The sequence below is a fragment of the Acanthopagrus latus genome, chromosome 21 (genome assembly GCF_904848185.1).
Source record: "Acanthopagrus latus isolate v.2019 chromosome 21, fAcaLat1.1, whole genome shotgun sequence".
NCBI classification, from domain to species: Eukaryota; Metazoa; Chordata; class Actinopteri; order Spariformes; family Sparidae; genus Acanthopagrus; species Acanthopagrus latus.
The window spans coordinates 6,350,356-6,364,349 of NC_051059.1; the positions used below are offsets into that span (position 1 = coordinate 6,350,356).

The following is a 13,994-nucleotide window of genomic DNA, read 5'->3' on the forward strand; positions in this document are numbered from 1 at the left end:
CTACAGACAATTTAGAATAATCAGTTAACCTCAGTATGTTTTTGGACTGTGAAAACCCACGCTTGCACAGGGAGAACATACAAACTCCACACAGAAAGATCCCAGGCGTCCCAACTGGGACGCGAACCGGCGATCTTCTAGCTGTGAGGCAGCAGTGCTAGCCACTGGGCCACTGTGCAGCCCCCTGATTGTTTATTGCTTATTTAAAAAAAAAAAAAAGAAGAATTGGCAATTCTGTGATGCTGATTAACCTTGACGCTTGGCACGCCTGTTTCTACCTGTGGCAGTGTAACTGCTTACTGAAGATTCTCGCCCTTTCAACTCTTACAAAGGTATGAGAAACAAGTGTTGAAGGAAAAGTACAAGCTCCTCCCTCTCAGGTAGGCAAAACTAAACACTCTTGAAATAGGCTCCAATGACACTTGCACTACCCTGTGTAAATGAGACATGTGACTGTGGAGTGTATTCATAAAAAAAACTTTTCCAATACTTGTACATGCAGCTTCCCTTATTCACCATTTACCGTGGTGCCTTCTACACCTGTAGCATTTGATTAGACGGTAACCTTTTACAATAAGGTACAGCAGTGGGAATCACTCATTGATGCTTCATTAACAATTGATTCCTGAATAACCGTGATTTCAGGACTATATAGTGGATAATGATTCCCTGGTGAACAGACTGGGAGGCACTATAATAATAAATCATTACGTAGTGAGAATTTAATGCTGACTGAATCGGCCTGAAGTTGGCTATGGAAAAATACTGAACTCTCTGGCATGCGTGAGAACTCTCGAGCTTGAATTTTACAATCACTTACATCCTCAAGCAAGTGCCAGTAAACCAGTGTTCATGTGTCCAGCTGCCAAAAACATGTGCATGTGGAGCTGCAGCTGCACACAATGAAAGCATGCACCACGTCCAAAGCACAGAGGGAGAAGGTTTTTATTCTGTTCTGTATCTAAGATATTACAATGTGTTATAATATATGATGAACTTACATTTCCAAAAGAAGACACTTGTCACATGACAATATGACAAAAAAACAAATGAGCAGATATCAGAGTGGTTTAAAGGGTATAAAAACAGTGTTCACTAGGAATAAAGAAGACAAGTCCTATCAGAGCACAGGCTAATTATTGCACTGTGACCTCAAAGTTACCTGATCATTTTCCTCACGCCCTCCTCCCACCCAAGGGTCATGTGACCTCTCAGTCCAGCGCCGGCTGGGGGTAGCTGAATCTGTTGGGATTAGCCTTCACAGTCAACACATTGACCACACACATTTCACACACGCACCGATGGCCTGGTTCTGCAAACACCAGGACGCCAACAGGTAGGAAATCCCACTTTTCTTTTAGATGCTAATTTAATATTCTCATTGAGTTTAGTTGAGATACAAGAAGAAGAGTCGGTAGTTTAACAAATAAAAGCAGAGCACATGTAGATTAAATCAGGCTGACAAGCTGCTGTCAAGGATGATCTCCTGATCCCCTGTGCTTGCGCTTATCTGTCAGTGTTACTAACCTTTATCCATAGTATGCGTGAGTCAAATTCTTCTTCACATATTGATCACAGACGTCTATAAATTATTGTTTACTCAGTAAATTAGATTGTAAATTTCACCACATTGTCCCACTAAACAGTGGTCAAGTTAATGTTATGCTTTAAACAGGTCTTGAATCAACTTCATGGTAATTGTTTTGGCCATTGTTTGAAGTGATGGCGTACGAGCTCACATAAGGTTGTGGGGTGTTTCTGGTATTGTTGTCCACCCTATGCACATTTTCTAAGTAATAGTGGTTACATAGTTAAGTGTTCTATTCATAGAGCGCAGCAGGCGACAGGATTACTAGTCTGAGTGCACAGTTGGAATGAACCAAGGACTTCCCACTTCAACACTTCACCAGTTCAACACGCATCTAATGATATATACTGTACTGGAAATTACCTAACATAATAAGAATATGATTTGACATAAGGAAGGTCCATAGATTCTTGGCTTTTTGCCTCAGGAATGATTACAACATATAATAAATAAACATACACTGGCAATCTAGACTGATATGTATTTAAAAAGTATATTTCCTGCACATATTACAGGAATACATTTTCTACAACATATATATAATTTGTTGCTGCTGTCTGCATCTGTACTTCTCACATGTAACAGCAGCATGTATGTTTTGTCCTTATTTGTGGTCCCACTGACTGCCATCCAGCTCATCTCTGGATTTTGTGATGAGTTTGTCAAATGTTTTCAATTTCTCACTTGTGTATAAATCCACTCTTAGCCACCTTGTGTGACACCCACATAAGGGAACCCTTATCCGGTCACGATGTCGTCCCTGGAGGAGGAGCTGACCTGCTCTGTGTGCCGAGACATCTTCAGCCAAGCTCTTCCTCTGCCCTGTGGTCACAGCTTCTGCCCTGCCTGCATCCGCGAGGCGTGGAGGGATCAGGGTGAGGGCAAAAGTCGCTTCGTCTGCCCCCAGTGTCAGGAGGAGCACGGCGAGGTGCTGTGTGACAGCTGCTCTCCAGAGGCAGCGGAGGGACAGCCAGCACTGGCTGTCAAGACCTGCCTGAGGTGTGAAGTATCTTTGTGTGCAGCACATCTCCAACCGCATCTGGAGAGGCCTGCGTTCAGCACCCACCTTTTGGTGGATCCGCTGGGCGACCTCTCCCAGCGACGGTGCCCAGAGCACACTGAGATACTGCGCTACTACTGCGCCGATGAGAGGGTGTACGTGTGTGGGGACTGTCTGCTGGAGGGGGGCCATGCTCAGCACAAAGTGAAGGCGCTGAGACAGGTGGAGGAGGATCTGAAGGTCAGCTGGAGGGTCATACAGTGTGGGTTTGTATGTTTGTATGTGCATGCACAGGTGTGGGGTCGATCATATGTGTGTGGTTCCACAGGTCATTCTGCAGACCCTGCTCATAAAAGCAGAGGAGAAGCTGAGAGATGGAGAGCGAATCCTCAAAGAGCACGAGAATATTGATTCCACCATGGCTGTGAGTAAATCTATTTAAACCACAACATAATGACTCTCTCAGTAGATGTTTTTTACACCCTGTACTACCAAAGTTACGACCCACAAGGGAGCCTGAATTGGAAAGCTTTTCATGTAAAAACCCTCAGTCTGACCTTGTTCTACTAATGAATCTTTTCAAATTAACCGGATGCTTTGATCACTGATCTGGTACCAACCGCCAATGTATCCTGACTGGTTTCAGGACTGCATGAAACAGGATGAGACCCAGGTGGAGCGGCTGGGCTCAGACCTGCAGGTCCAGGTGAGGAGGCTGGTGGTCGATATGAGGGACATCACCAGGAGGGAGAGAGAGCAGGTCATAGAGCGAGTGCACGAAGACTGCTCCAAGGTGAGGGAGGACATGACCCAGACGCTGAGCATCCAGCACTATCTGGCCTCGCTGCTGGCAGAGACAGACCCCTTCCTGCTCATCTGGGTAAGACCCTGTTTGTTGGGAGTGGAATTGTGTTATGAGTCTTCCTCATATTTTAAAGAACATTGTGAACAATTTTATGTCTGTTTTTTTTTTTTTTTTACAATCATACATAGGCTTCTTATTTTTTTTTAAATACACATTCAGGGTTTCTTTTTCCTGACACTTGGCGAATGTTTTATCAACTCTTTGGTTGTTTAAACTGTGTACTTTTCTAATCCAAGACAAGCTGGGTAGCAGAAAGTGAAGTGAATGCATCTTGCATTCAGATCTTCACTGTGCCCTTATCCTGTGAAGTAATTTTTAGTTTACATCTTTAATGACAATCTGAACTTTGAAAATTAAAAAGAATCTTCCAGTTTTCTCCACAGAAATGAGTGAAATGCTAAGATGTGTTTTCTTATACCGGTTAAAGTCGGTAAGGCCTCACAACCTCCTGTGAAGCTTTGGTGACCCCTGGTGGGCCCCCAGGTTTGGAACAGGTGTATCGTAAGATGCAGTGTTCTCAGTTGCGGAAATGATCCAACAAATAACCTTTTGAAATGTGAGCAAAACATTATTCCTACTTTACAGTTTGTCACTAGGGCGCAGCAATATATACAACAGGTATCGTTATTGTGATAGGGGATTATATACTGTCTTTTGGATTTTGGATATTGTTATACATTGATATGTCATAAGTGTCGTCTTTTCTGATTTGAAAGGCTCCATTACAGTAAAGTGATGTAATTTCTTTAACTTACCAGACCATTCTACTTGTTATAATACTTGTCTTTACCCAGTTAGTCATTATATCCACATTACTGATGATTATTGATCGGAAATGTCATTGGGTCAATATTCTGTGAAAGTACCAATAGTCTCTACAGCAGTCAGGATTTGGTAAAAAAAAAAAAAATATATGTCATTTTGTTGCCCAGTCCTTACATTTGTGAAAGGCTTTTGAGAAGCCTTGCTATATAACCTGAAAATATTTAGATTTTCTTTTCAAGGCGTATGGCACAGCTCCAAATGTTATATTTGTTATTGTGAGCATGTTGCCACGTTTGCATTAACATTTACTGTAACTCAGAGCACTGCTGGGCCTCAGTCCAGAGCTGCTAGCCTATCTGCGGATTCTTAGTCGTGTTTGTTAAAGGTTTGGTTTCCCACTTAGGCCTAGGTAAATACTAAATACTATGTTGTCCTATGTGGTACAACTTATCTGGCAGAAACTGAACGTAAGACAACAAGGATTAAAAAATTAAAAGCCAATGCCCCTTATCAGATGGTATGAGAGGACACTGTGACAATGTTATCCATGTATTTTGCATTTGATTTATTTCCTCTCGCGTATTATTTAAGAATGTATAGTTTGCCTTTCCGGATGTGCTTGTTATTTAGTATGCTGGCCTCACATTTGTATGATAGCATCCTCTGGGTAAGCAGCTCCTATTCTAGAAAATATAGCTGAAAAAAAATTGCATTATATGCCATTCACTATGCTACACAAGGCATCAGTTTTTTATGGCTTGCATCCTGGAGAGGTAACAATACTGTGACTAGAAGCATCCATGCAGGGCCATGAAAATTTTAATAGAATAATTATTATGAATGTTGAACAAGTTCATCTTTTGTGGGAAGATATATGGGACATATATAAAGCACATATGTGTTAGCTGTATGTTTGAATAGAGGTTCACCCTTGTGTTGTTTACTTTTGCATCCAGCAGGGCAGATTGGATCATTCTTTGTTAGACTTTTCTCAACTGTCCTTCACCCTTCTTTCCTCAGGCCTTTCAATCAGATGACACAAAGTAAGTCCACAACAAGTCATGACACTGTGTTATGTTCGATCCTTGGGCTATGTCCTGAAATGTGTTGATGTGTGTGGGTAGGTAGGCAGTGTTCGTATGTTATATGTGGGGGATAGAAAAGACAGTGAGACATAAGGTGAAGAAGAAGTGGACAGATGAATGCAGTTTATTTCATTGCAGAGGCTTTTAATCTATATGGGCTCACGGCTTAACATGAGATCCCCCTGCTATATGTTTTCTGCTCTTGATTCTAGGTTACTAGCCGAGCTGAGCAGCCCACTTTACGTCCCTGATACCGTCAGTCTAGATAGGAAACACATCTTGGAGGACATTGAAAACAAGTATCGCGAGTTTATCACTGCCACCCTCCGCTGCCTCAGTGAACTCAAGCGGGAGCTTTGTGAGTAATGTTTGCCGATTTGTTTAACTTTCTTAAAGGAATGCTTCGATAGATTTAGGGGGAACATGCTTGTGTTATCTTGACAAGAGTTAGATGAGAATATTGATACCACTCTCATGCCTGTTCATTTAATATGAAGTTACAGCCAGCAGCCGGTTACTTGTGCATTGCAAAATGACTGGAATGGGGGAACACCTAGTCGGATACCTAACACTCTGTAAAAGCACAACTTGTCATCTTCACACCTTGACTTTTGTACAAATTGAACAAATAACATATAGCATGTTAACTAGTGAGCTTTAAAGCTGCCTTTATGCTAAGCTAAATTATCTGTCTCCTGGCTTAGCTTTGTAGTGTTAACATGAGAGTGGTGTTGATCCGATTATCTAGTTCTTGGTAAGAAATCCAGTCAGATGCCAGTAGGAATTAAAATTTTGATTTAATATTTGGTAATACTTGGTAAAGATGTGAGTAGTCAGGAGGAACAGGTGAGCAATTAATCTGGAACTACCTGATAGTTAATGAATCGTTAATGAGTCATTCCTGAATAACTGTTAGAGGACTATATAGCAGATAATGATGATTCACTAAAGAACTGACTGGGAGATACCATAATTAATGCATATTAATCAGTAATATATGAATATATATATGAATCAACATACTGATAAAGTTGTTCCTGATTAACTAAGAACCAATCACTGTGTGAGTGGAACAACCTGGCGACAGCTCATTATCAATTCATCAGAAGTTACTCTTTTTGTGTATGTAAAAAGTAAAACATAGTACTGAGTTTTTAACACGTAGACTGATTAATTGCTAATTACTGAATCAGTAGTTGCTCTTTTTGTGTATCATATTGTTATCTTAAAGTAATGAAGGCACACTAGCGATTTACTTCTCTGTTATTCAAAGAAAGTGGTCAGTATGATGATTTACAGATGTTTATGAACTAATCATTACCTAATGATTCATTAACATTCATCTACTGGTCTGTTCTCCAACACCTCTGCATTATCTGCTGTATAGTACTTGATCCACTGTTATGCAGATATTACTCATTAACAATTAATTGTCAAGTAGCTCCTGATGAACTCCACAATCATTTCTTAGTAACTACTCACATTTTTGGGTCTATTATTAAAAATTCTTATGTAGTTATGTCATGTCATTTTTATATAATCATCTGATTTGATATATAAAAGCACTATAAGTAGTCTTCTATTTGTGGTAACTAAACTGTGTACATGTGTGGTTGCATCTCAACAACTTGTGGGTGTTTGGAACTGGAAACATTTCTCAGCTCATAAATAGGAAAGAAAACTCTGTTGTCTCCATGAGCAGCAACACACTGTTGTTTTATTCCCCTCTCTTACAGTAACCAGCCCCTTGACTCTGGACACTAACACAGCCCATCCTCTGTTGAGCATCTCTGATGATCTTCGCTCAGTGACGCGGGTGAAAAACCGTCTGCCCTGTGCTGCTCACCCCGAACGTTTCGACCACTGGCCGCAGGTTCTCACCTGCCAGACCTTCTCATCTGGGACTCACTACTGGGAGTTGGAGGCTGAGGGATTCTGGGATATCGGCGTCTGCTATAGAAGTATTGGACGGAAGGGGAAAGAAGGCAACGCCTTTGGGAACAACAAGGTATATGTTATATATATGTCACATTTTTAACATTTATCTGTTGCTTGCATAAATGGATGGAATGAGTCTGAAGCTGTATTTGTTGCCAGTGGTATTTGCACTGCTATGCTGTGAGAACTTTTCCCATGAACCTTTCCCTGGCTGCAGCGAAAATGACAAGGTTGTTTTTCCTTTGGACTTTAACTCAGTCATCAAAATCTGTCATCACATGCTCAACTACTGAACCCTTTTTTGTGTTATGCTTGTGGAAAATCTGTGGCTGAAGCAACTTTACACTCTTACAGAACTAGCAGATGTTTCCATCCAAATGTTGTCAAATTTTAACATAATTTTGCAAAAGAAAGCGAAAATGAACGTGTTTTTCCATCCACTGTTGTTAAGGGTATTTAAGGATGGCAGAAGAAGAGAGTGTGACGTGAAGGTGTAATTAAAAGAGCACCAGTATAAGCTAAGTTGAAAAGATATATAGATAAAAATAAATATGGCATTTATTGGCATCACATTTTTTGTTTCATGTATTGATGTGATGAACCACCTCCACATCCCTCCACACAGATCTAATGTTTTCATCCACCCCCATTTTTTGTCTCTTCAGTCGACGATTAACTCCCAAGTTTCATGTACGTTGTGATTTATTCAGACAACAGAGGAAAGCAGCAGAACTTTATTTGTGAGAGTCAAGAACTAGAGATGTTTGCTCATGCTAAGAAAGAAAATACGAACAACTCTAGTTTTCTCCCAGTCTGCAAGTAATCGACTCATTTTTTTTCATCTCTACTTTCAACTAAAAGAGACATGTTCCTTGATTAAAAATCCTGTGGTATATTTCTAGGTATCTTGGAGCTTGACGCAGCAGCATGACAGGAAGCTGGCTGCCTGGCACAACCGCAGGAAGACTCGTCTGACCTACCAAATGACCGGCAACAGGGTCGCCGTCGCTGTGGACTACGGCGCGGGCACCATCACCTTCTCCGAGGTGGGAACATCTTGCAGCCTGACCCACCTCCACACGTTCTCTGCCACGTTTACCCACCCGCTGTGCTTGGGCTTCGGACTCTACAAAGCTGAGCTCAACAGCCGCATTTCTGTCGTCAAAGTCTGAGTTGGAGAGAGAGGGGCAAGGAGGAGAGAACAATAACTTTGACGAAACCATGGCATGAGAGAAGCGGCAATGATTTGTTTCCGTGCTTCTGGAGCCACATGACCCCGAGATGGAAATTTTCGCATGAGCCTCTCTGATGTTCCCTCAGATCTAAGCCAAATAAAGAGACAACACCGCATCTCCTAAAAGTGTGATCAGGTGATACTGGCATGGAAATGTTTTTTTTTCCATCAGAGAAAACTGACAATGGAGCATTTAATAAGTGAACATGAGTGGATCCTGCCAGGACATCAAATGAAACGGACAGAAAGATGCTTGATTGTTATGTGATTACGCATACAGATGACTGTTGATTGGAAGTTATTACAATTACGTTAAAAAGGAGGTCGTAAATATTAGTAACCCTTGCCAGAAATAATTTTCTCAGATGTTTGTGATGTTGGGAACTAACCTACCCCGTCCGTCTTTCAGAACCTCTTATGGCCTACCTCAGTTGTGAATACCAAATGACATCTGTGTTTTTTGGAAATTAGGTGTATCATAACGAGGCCGGTGCAAGTGTGTTTATGTTTGAAATCCCACTGAAATAATATCTTTTGAAGATGATGCACATATCCTGTTAATCCAGTATCTTCTATGAAAGAAGCTACCCAACTACACAATGTGGCACTGGATGTGTAAATGTTTCCCCATGAAAGTGCAAAAGCGAAAATAATAAAGGGAAATTTTTGATCTTTCTCACCTCCGCTTGAAGACACACACGCTGGAATCACCTGATTTGATTGCATACTAAAAAAAAATCAGGAAACACAACTGCCACTCACTCGCCAGCCTCGCTCTTTGAAGCCGCTCAGATGCCCAATTATCCTCCTGTTTTTCTTTATTTCGCTGTAAAGGTGAGTGGGCGGATGCAACATAGAGAGTGAGAAAGAAGCAGACGCTAAAGGGGGTGGCTGAGAGAGAGAGAGCGAGGGAGAGAGGGAGAAAAAGAGAGAGAGAGAGAGAGGGTGAGAGAGGGAGATTAGAGCTTACTCTGACTTGGTTGTGATCAGACTGACTCTCGTGCTGTCAAGTGATGTGATAGAGGAGCGGGAGGATTTCTGATCATCCTACGTCGCTCCAGTTGTGAGGAAACAACAGTTTTCACCTGATATGGAATACAAGATTACTCAGACGGAAACAGGTGATCCTTTTTTTTTTTTTGTCCATCACTTTAAATACTAGGATTGTACTGTGCAGTGAAAATAGTTGGGTCTATATTAGAACGCTTGTTTTAAGGTGAATAATTTGGATGAAACCGAAAAGCTGCTCTTTTATGTGTTTCATTAAAGCTAAAGAAAAAATGTGTTTCCGCTCATGCTGTCGCTCATCGTGGTCAAAGACAAATGAATGTCATGTAAAACTGGATTGTTTGAAACTTGATGACATTGCCTGAAGTAAGTCAATAAAATGTCTTCATTCACCTCTGACTCTAAAATAGTTTTAACAGCAGAAAGGCTGTTAAACTTGCAGGGGGATGAAGGGATAATGGAAGGAGGGACATTTTCTTATGCATAGCTACTATATTTGTGTCCGTAAGTGTGAAAACAAAAGCACAAGTGAGAGCGAGCGAGCGTGTGCCGTGTGAGGGAATGCGTGTTGAGCAGCGTTGGGAGGGAGGGGGGGGGCTACGTGTAAAAGACAGATGGTCACTCAGTGGAGTTGTTCCCCCACTCCCTCTCTCTTTCTCGCTCCCTTCTGGGTCCGACATCTTTTCCCTGTCACCTCTCCAGAATCTTACCTCATCTGTTTTTTTTGTTTTTTTTTTGCCCTCAGCACCTTTTATCATCTCATCCTTCACTCTATTACTTAAAGTCTCAACTCGGATCTTCACTCACTTTGCTGCGCTTTTATCTCTTCAAACCCCTTTTCTTCCCTTCCCCAGCTCTTCTGCCTTCTTGTCAGGTTTTTTGCTGAAGAAATCAACTTGAAAACACCAAGAGATTTCTTTGTGACTGTCATTCTGGCCCCTGCTGACACAGCACAAAAGACACCAGAGAGGTTTGGGATTTGTGGGTACAAACAAGAAAAAAGGGAGCGATTGACAGCTATGGCCAATGAACAATTCTGACTATTTTCCTCAATATCATTCGGTTCTCTTGGATCTCTTGCTGCCTGGTTGCATATTAATGTACTTGCGTACCAGCCAAAAACCACATAGACAATTTGTTTCACCGTAGCATGTTTGTTTTCCAGAGTGACACTTCTCCTCAGTAGAATCAATCAGTTATTTCGACCAAGCATCCCATATTCAGTCATGAATCCCAGGTCAGTCACCTTCCACCTCCCCATACTGTTGGCTGTGCTTCTGCTCTGGGGACCCACGGGGTCGAGGGGCCAAAATGACACAGAGCCCATCATCCTTGAGGGGAAATGTCTGGTCGTATGTGACTCCACTCCTTCATCCGAGCCGGCAGGTAACGCCCTGGGCATGTCGGTCCGGTCCGGCTCCGGCCGGGTGGCCTTCTCCGCCAGCCGCCAGACCAATCACGAGCCAACGGACATGAGCAACCGCACCATGATCATCTACTTCGATAATGTGAGTACAAGACTGCTTAGGTGCCTTTAAGTTACACAAAAGCCAACGTGCCGTTCAAATAAAGTCCATTCTTGACATGACAGGAGGACTGTTTGATGGATGGTCCACAGTTCAGAGATCAAAATAGGTCAAACTGTTTTTGAACAAAGTTCTTCACTGTAGTTTCTCCCTATTCCACAGAACATTAAAAAAAGGCTGATCAGTTTTCCCCACACAGCTTCTGTGAGCTGTATTTCAAGTGTTTTGCGCTCAGAAGTCTTCTGCCAATAAGATGCACATATTATTAGAGTTCTGACAGTGAGGAAAAATGCTAATGCGGTAAACACTGAACTCGCAGACTCACAGTGCAGCCGGGATGCATTTTTTAGAGACATTTGGAGCTTTTTTGGAAAATTTTGAATCAGAAATGACTCAGTGTTTTGAGAAATCTGCAAAATATCTGAAATCTATCAACGATGGACACGACAATACCCTGGAGCGAGCAGGGAAACCCTTTGACAACAGCCCCACTGTTCTGTACACTATTGCGTGTAAATCACATCTCATCATGCCTTCCTCCTTTCCTTGCTCTTGTGTCAGATTTTGGTGAACGTGGGTACTCACTTTGACCAAGAGAGCAGCGTCTTCCTGGCACCAAGAAGAGGCGTGTACAGCTTCAACTTCCATGTTGTAAAAGCCTACAACAGACAAACCATCCAGGTACAAAACCTCAGCTGCGACGCTTGTGAATTTAGTTTGCAGTAGATCAGCAAACACACTCAAATCCCTTTCGCCACTCTCTCTCAGGTCAGCCTGATGCTGAACGGCTGGCCGATGATATCTGCTTTCGCCGGGGACCAGGATGTGACCAGAGAAGCCGCCACGAACGCCGGCCTGGTGATTATGGAGAAGGGGGACAAGGCCTACCTCAGACTGGAGAGAGGCAACTTGATGGGAGGCTGGAAATACTCCACCTTCTCCGGGTTCCTGGTCTTCCCCTTGTGAGGAAGGTGGAGAGTGAGAGCGGGTTATAGTGTTAAGAGGAAAGTGGATGAAAATGAAAAGGAAGGCTTCAATCTCTTACTCTTTATACGATGCATGAAAGGATGTGTTTTATGCAAAAATCAGATGAAGACTCTGTAAATTAAAGGTCCCGTGTGTAGGAGTTTAGAGGGATTTAGAGGAACAAAATGGAATATAATGATTAGAAGCATGTTTTCAGAAGTTTGTAATCACCTGACACAGAATCCTTATGTTTTGTTTTACCTTAGAATGAGTCCCATATATATTAAAGAGGGAGCGGATCCTCTTCCACGGGGTCCGCCATGTTTTACCACCATGTTTCTACAGTAGCCCGCAACAGACATACCAAACACCGACTCTTGGGGGGACCTGTCATGTTTTTTGGCATTTTTATTTATTTGTTTATTTTTGCATTCTTAGCAGCCGCTGTGGGGGAGGGGGAGACGAGGGGTGTCCACTTGGATGCAAGATGTCACTGAATCCCACACACTGGACCTTTAAGATCATTCTCACTTGAGACCAAAAAGAAAGGCAGGAAAAAGAGGCTGAAACAATCTGAAGCTGAAATAATAATTAATAATCTGTGGAGTTAATTTGCTCTGTGACTGTGTATAAATATCTGTTGGGTTTGTATAAGAGATATATAAATTGTGACAAAATTATAAAGTAGCCGTGTGCAATGTGGGCTTCCGTGCTAAGATCGCGTTTTTCGCTTTTTACTTTTCATTCCAAATGTTTTGAAACGCTGCTGTGCTCCACACGGCAACCTGTCGTACAAACAAACTTACCCTTTTCTCTGCTGTGTGTCGTATGACTGATGCTCCTCTATATGCTTGTTAGTCTCATGCAACAGATGAATTATTTACATAGAAATTTCTATTGAGAAGACAATAATAAAATAAAAATCATATGAAGTTGAATCAGTAAATTGCTTTTGCATGAGTTCTCAACTATTCCTTTACACAGACACTTGATGACACAACATTTCATGACACATGGCTGGAATTGCAAACAGAAATAACTGAGCTGTTTGTGTACTATTTTGGGGGTGTGATAGTTTAATCTGCTCATAACAAACAGTATTCTCCATCCTCTATGGTACCCTACCCATTGCCACGGCAGCTGTTTGTAAATATAGCTCTCCCCAGCAGAGCTGGTGCTGGCGTGGACCAAGCAGACCAGCATGGGGCAGAGTGCAAAGCGTGGCCGATAGCGGATACTCCTCGCAGGGCCGCAGACAGATGGAGGCTTTGGCGAGTAGGCAGGCTCCTCTCTACAGGGCTGCCATGGATAAAGTGTGGTGTGCTGTCACTTTTAGTCACTTACGCTTCCCAGGTTCATGACCATAATCTCTCTTTCTTTCTCTGTTTTATACCAGAATGGCTCTTTCCTGATTTTAGCACAGGCCAATAAGTAGTCCTAGAGACAGAGAACCGAGACTTTAATTCATTGTGTCACATTAATGCACTGACAGAAGAAGCTTTAATGGATGGGCTACTTTGCGAACGTATTGTCCCTTGAAAGTTCCTCTCCTAAAACTCTCCCGATATTTTTCCTTTTCCCAACTGTATGAGATGCTAGCTCATACATCTTTGAGAACAGAAATGGTAAATATGAAATGAAAATCAAAGCTGGATCACCAACTGCACAAAACCGTCAGCTCTTATAAGGCCCCAGACGTGAAGTGAGGTTTAAAGCTGGTTCATGGTAATACCTACGATGGCAAATTTGTTTTGGAATTTGCACTACTGCAATACAATACACCTAACACGATAAGGGCTTTCACATGGGCTTTATTTCCTGATCTTGAGGTCCTGACCTTAAGAGATGCCTTGTATCAAAATATGGTTGTGAGATTTTTTTATTTGTGATAACTTAGATTATAACACAACAAACATGCTGGGACTACACACAATGCAAATTATACATATACTTTCTTTTTAATCTGGCCATCTTTTTAAAATAAAAAACTGAGAAGCTAAATAATAAAACAGCTAAAAG

At 42.0% G+C, this 13,994-nt stretch overlaps 2 protein-coding genes across 2 annotated transcripts; both read left to right on the forward strand.

Moving 5' to 3' along the window:
• The first annotated feature begins 1,218 nt into the window (after positions 1 to 1,218).
• Positions 1,219 to 9,145, forward strand: trim110 (tripartite motif containing 110). Its single transcript, XM_037082652.1, has 8 exons — positions 1,219 to 1,336; positions 2,295 to 2,828; positions 2,917 to 3,012; positions 3,235 to 3,468; positions 5,239 to 5,261; positions 5,516 to 5,661; positions 7,040 to 7,311; positions 8,144 to 9,145. The coding sequence occupies exons 2-8, from the start codon at positions 2,340 to 2,342 to the stop codon at positions 8,411 to 8,413; spliced, it is 1,530 nt and encodes a 509-aa protein (XP_036938547.1). The 5' UTR covers positions 1,219 to 1,336; positions 2,295 to 2,339; the 3' UTR covers positions 8,414 to 9,145.
• Positions 9,146 to 9,279: 134 nt separating this feature from the next.
• cbln12 (cerebellin 12) lies at positions 9,280 to 12,908 on the forward strand. Its single transcript, XM_037082653.1, has 4 exons — positions 9,280 to 9,596; positions 10,338 to 10,991; positions 11,571 to 11,690; positions 11,778 to 12,908. The coding sequence occupies exons 2-4, from the start codon at positions 10,710 to 10,712 to the stop codon at positions 11,973 to 11,975; spliced, it is 600 nt and encodes a 199-aa protein (XP_036938548.1). The 5' UTR covers positions 9,280 to 9,596; positions 10,338 to 10,709; the 3' UTR covers positions 11,976 to 12,908.
• The last annotated feature ends 1,086 nt before the right edge of the window (positions 12,909 to 13,994 follow it).

Bases quoted from the DNA above. Each gene is read 5' to 3' on its own strand.
- cbln12 (XM_037082653.1), top strand. From the start codon at position 10,710: ATGAATCCCAGGTCAGTCACCTTCCACCTCCCCATACTGTTGGCTGTG. The intron at 10,992-11,570 runs GTGAGTACAAGA...CTCTTGTGTCAG, and splicing joins TGATCATCTACTTCGATAAT to ATTTTGGTGAACGTGGGTAC. The intron at 11,691-11,777 runs GTACAAAACCTC...ACTCTCTCTCAG, and splicing joins ACAACAGACAAACCATCCAG to GTCAGCCTGATGCTGAACGG.
- trim110 (XM_037082652.1), top strand. From the start codon at position 2,340: ATGTCGTCCCTGGAGGAGGAGCTGACCTGCTCTGTGTGCCGAGACATC. The intron at 3,469-5,238 runs GTAAGACCCTGT...TTCTTTCCTCAG, and splicing joins ACCCCTTCCTGCTCATCTGG to GCCTTTCAATCAGATGACAC. The intron at 5,262-5,515 runs GTAAGTCCACAA...TCTTGATTCTAG, and splicing joins TTTCAATCAGATGACACAAA to GTTACTAGCCGAGCTGAGCA.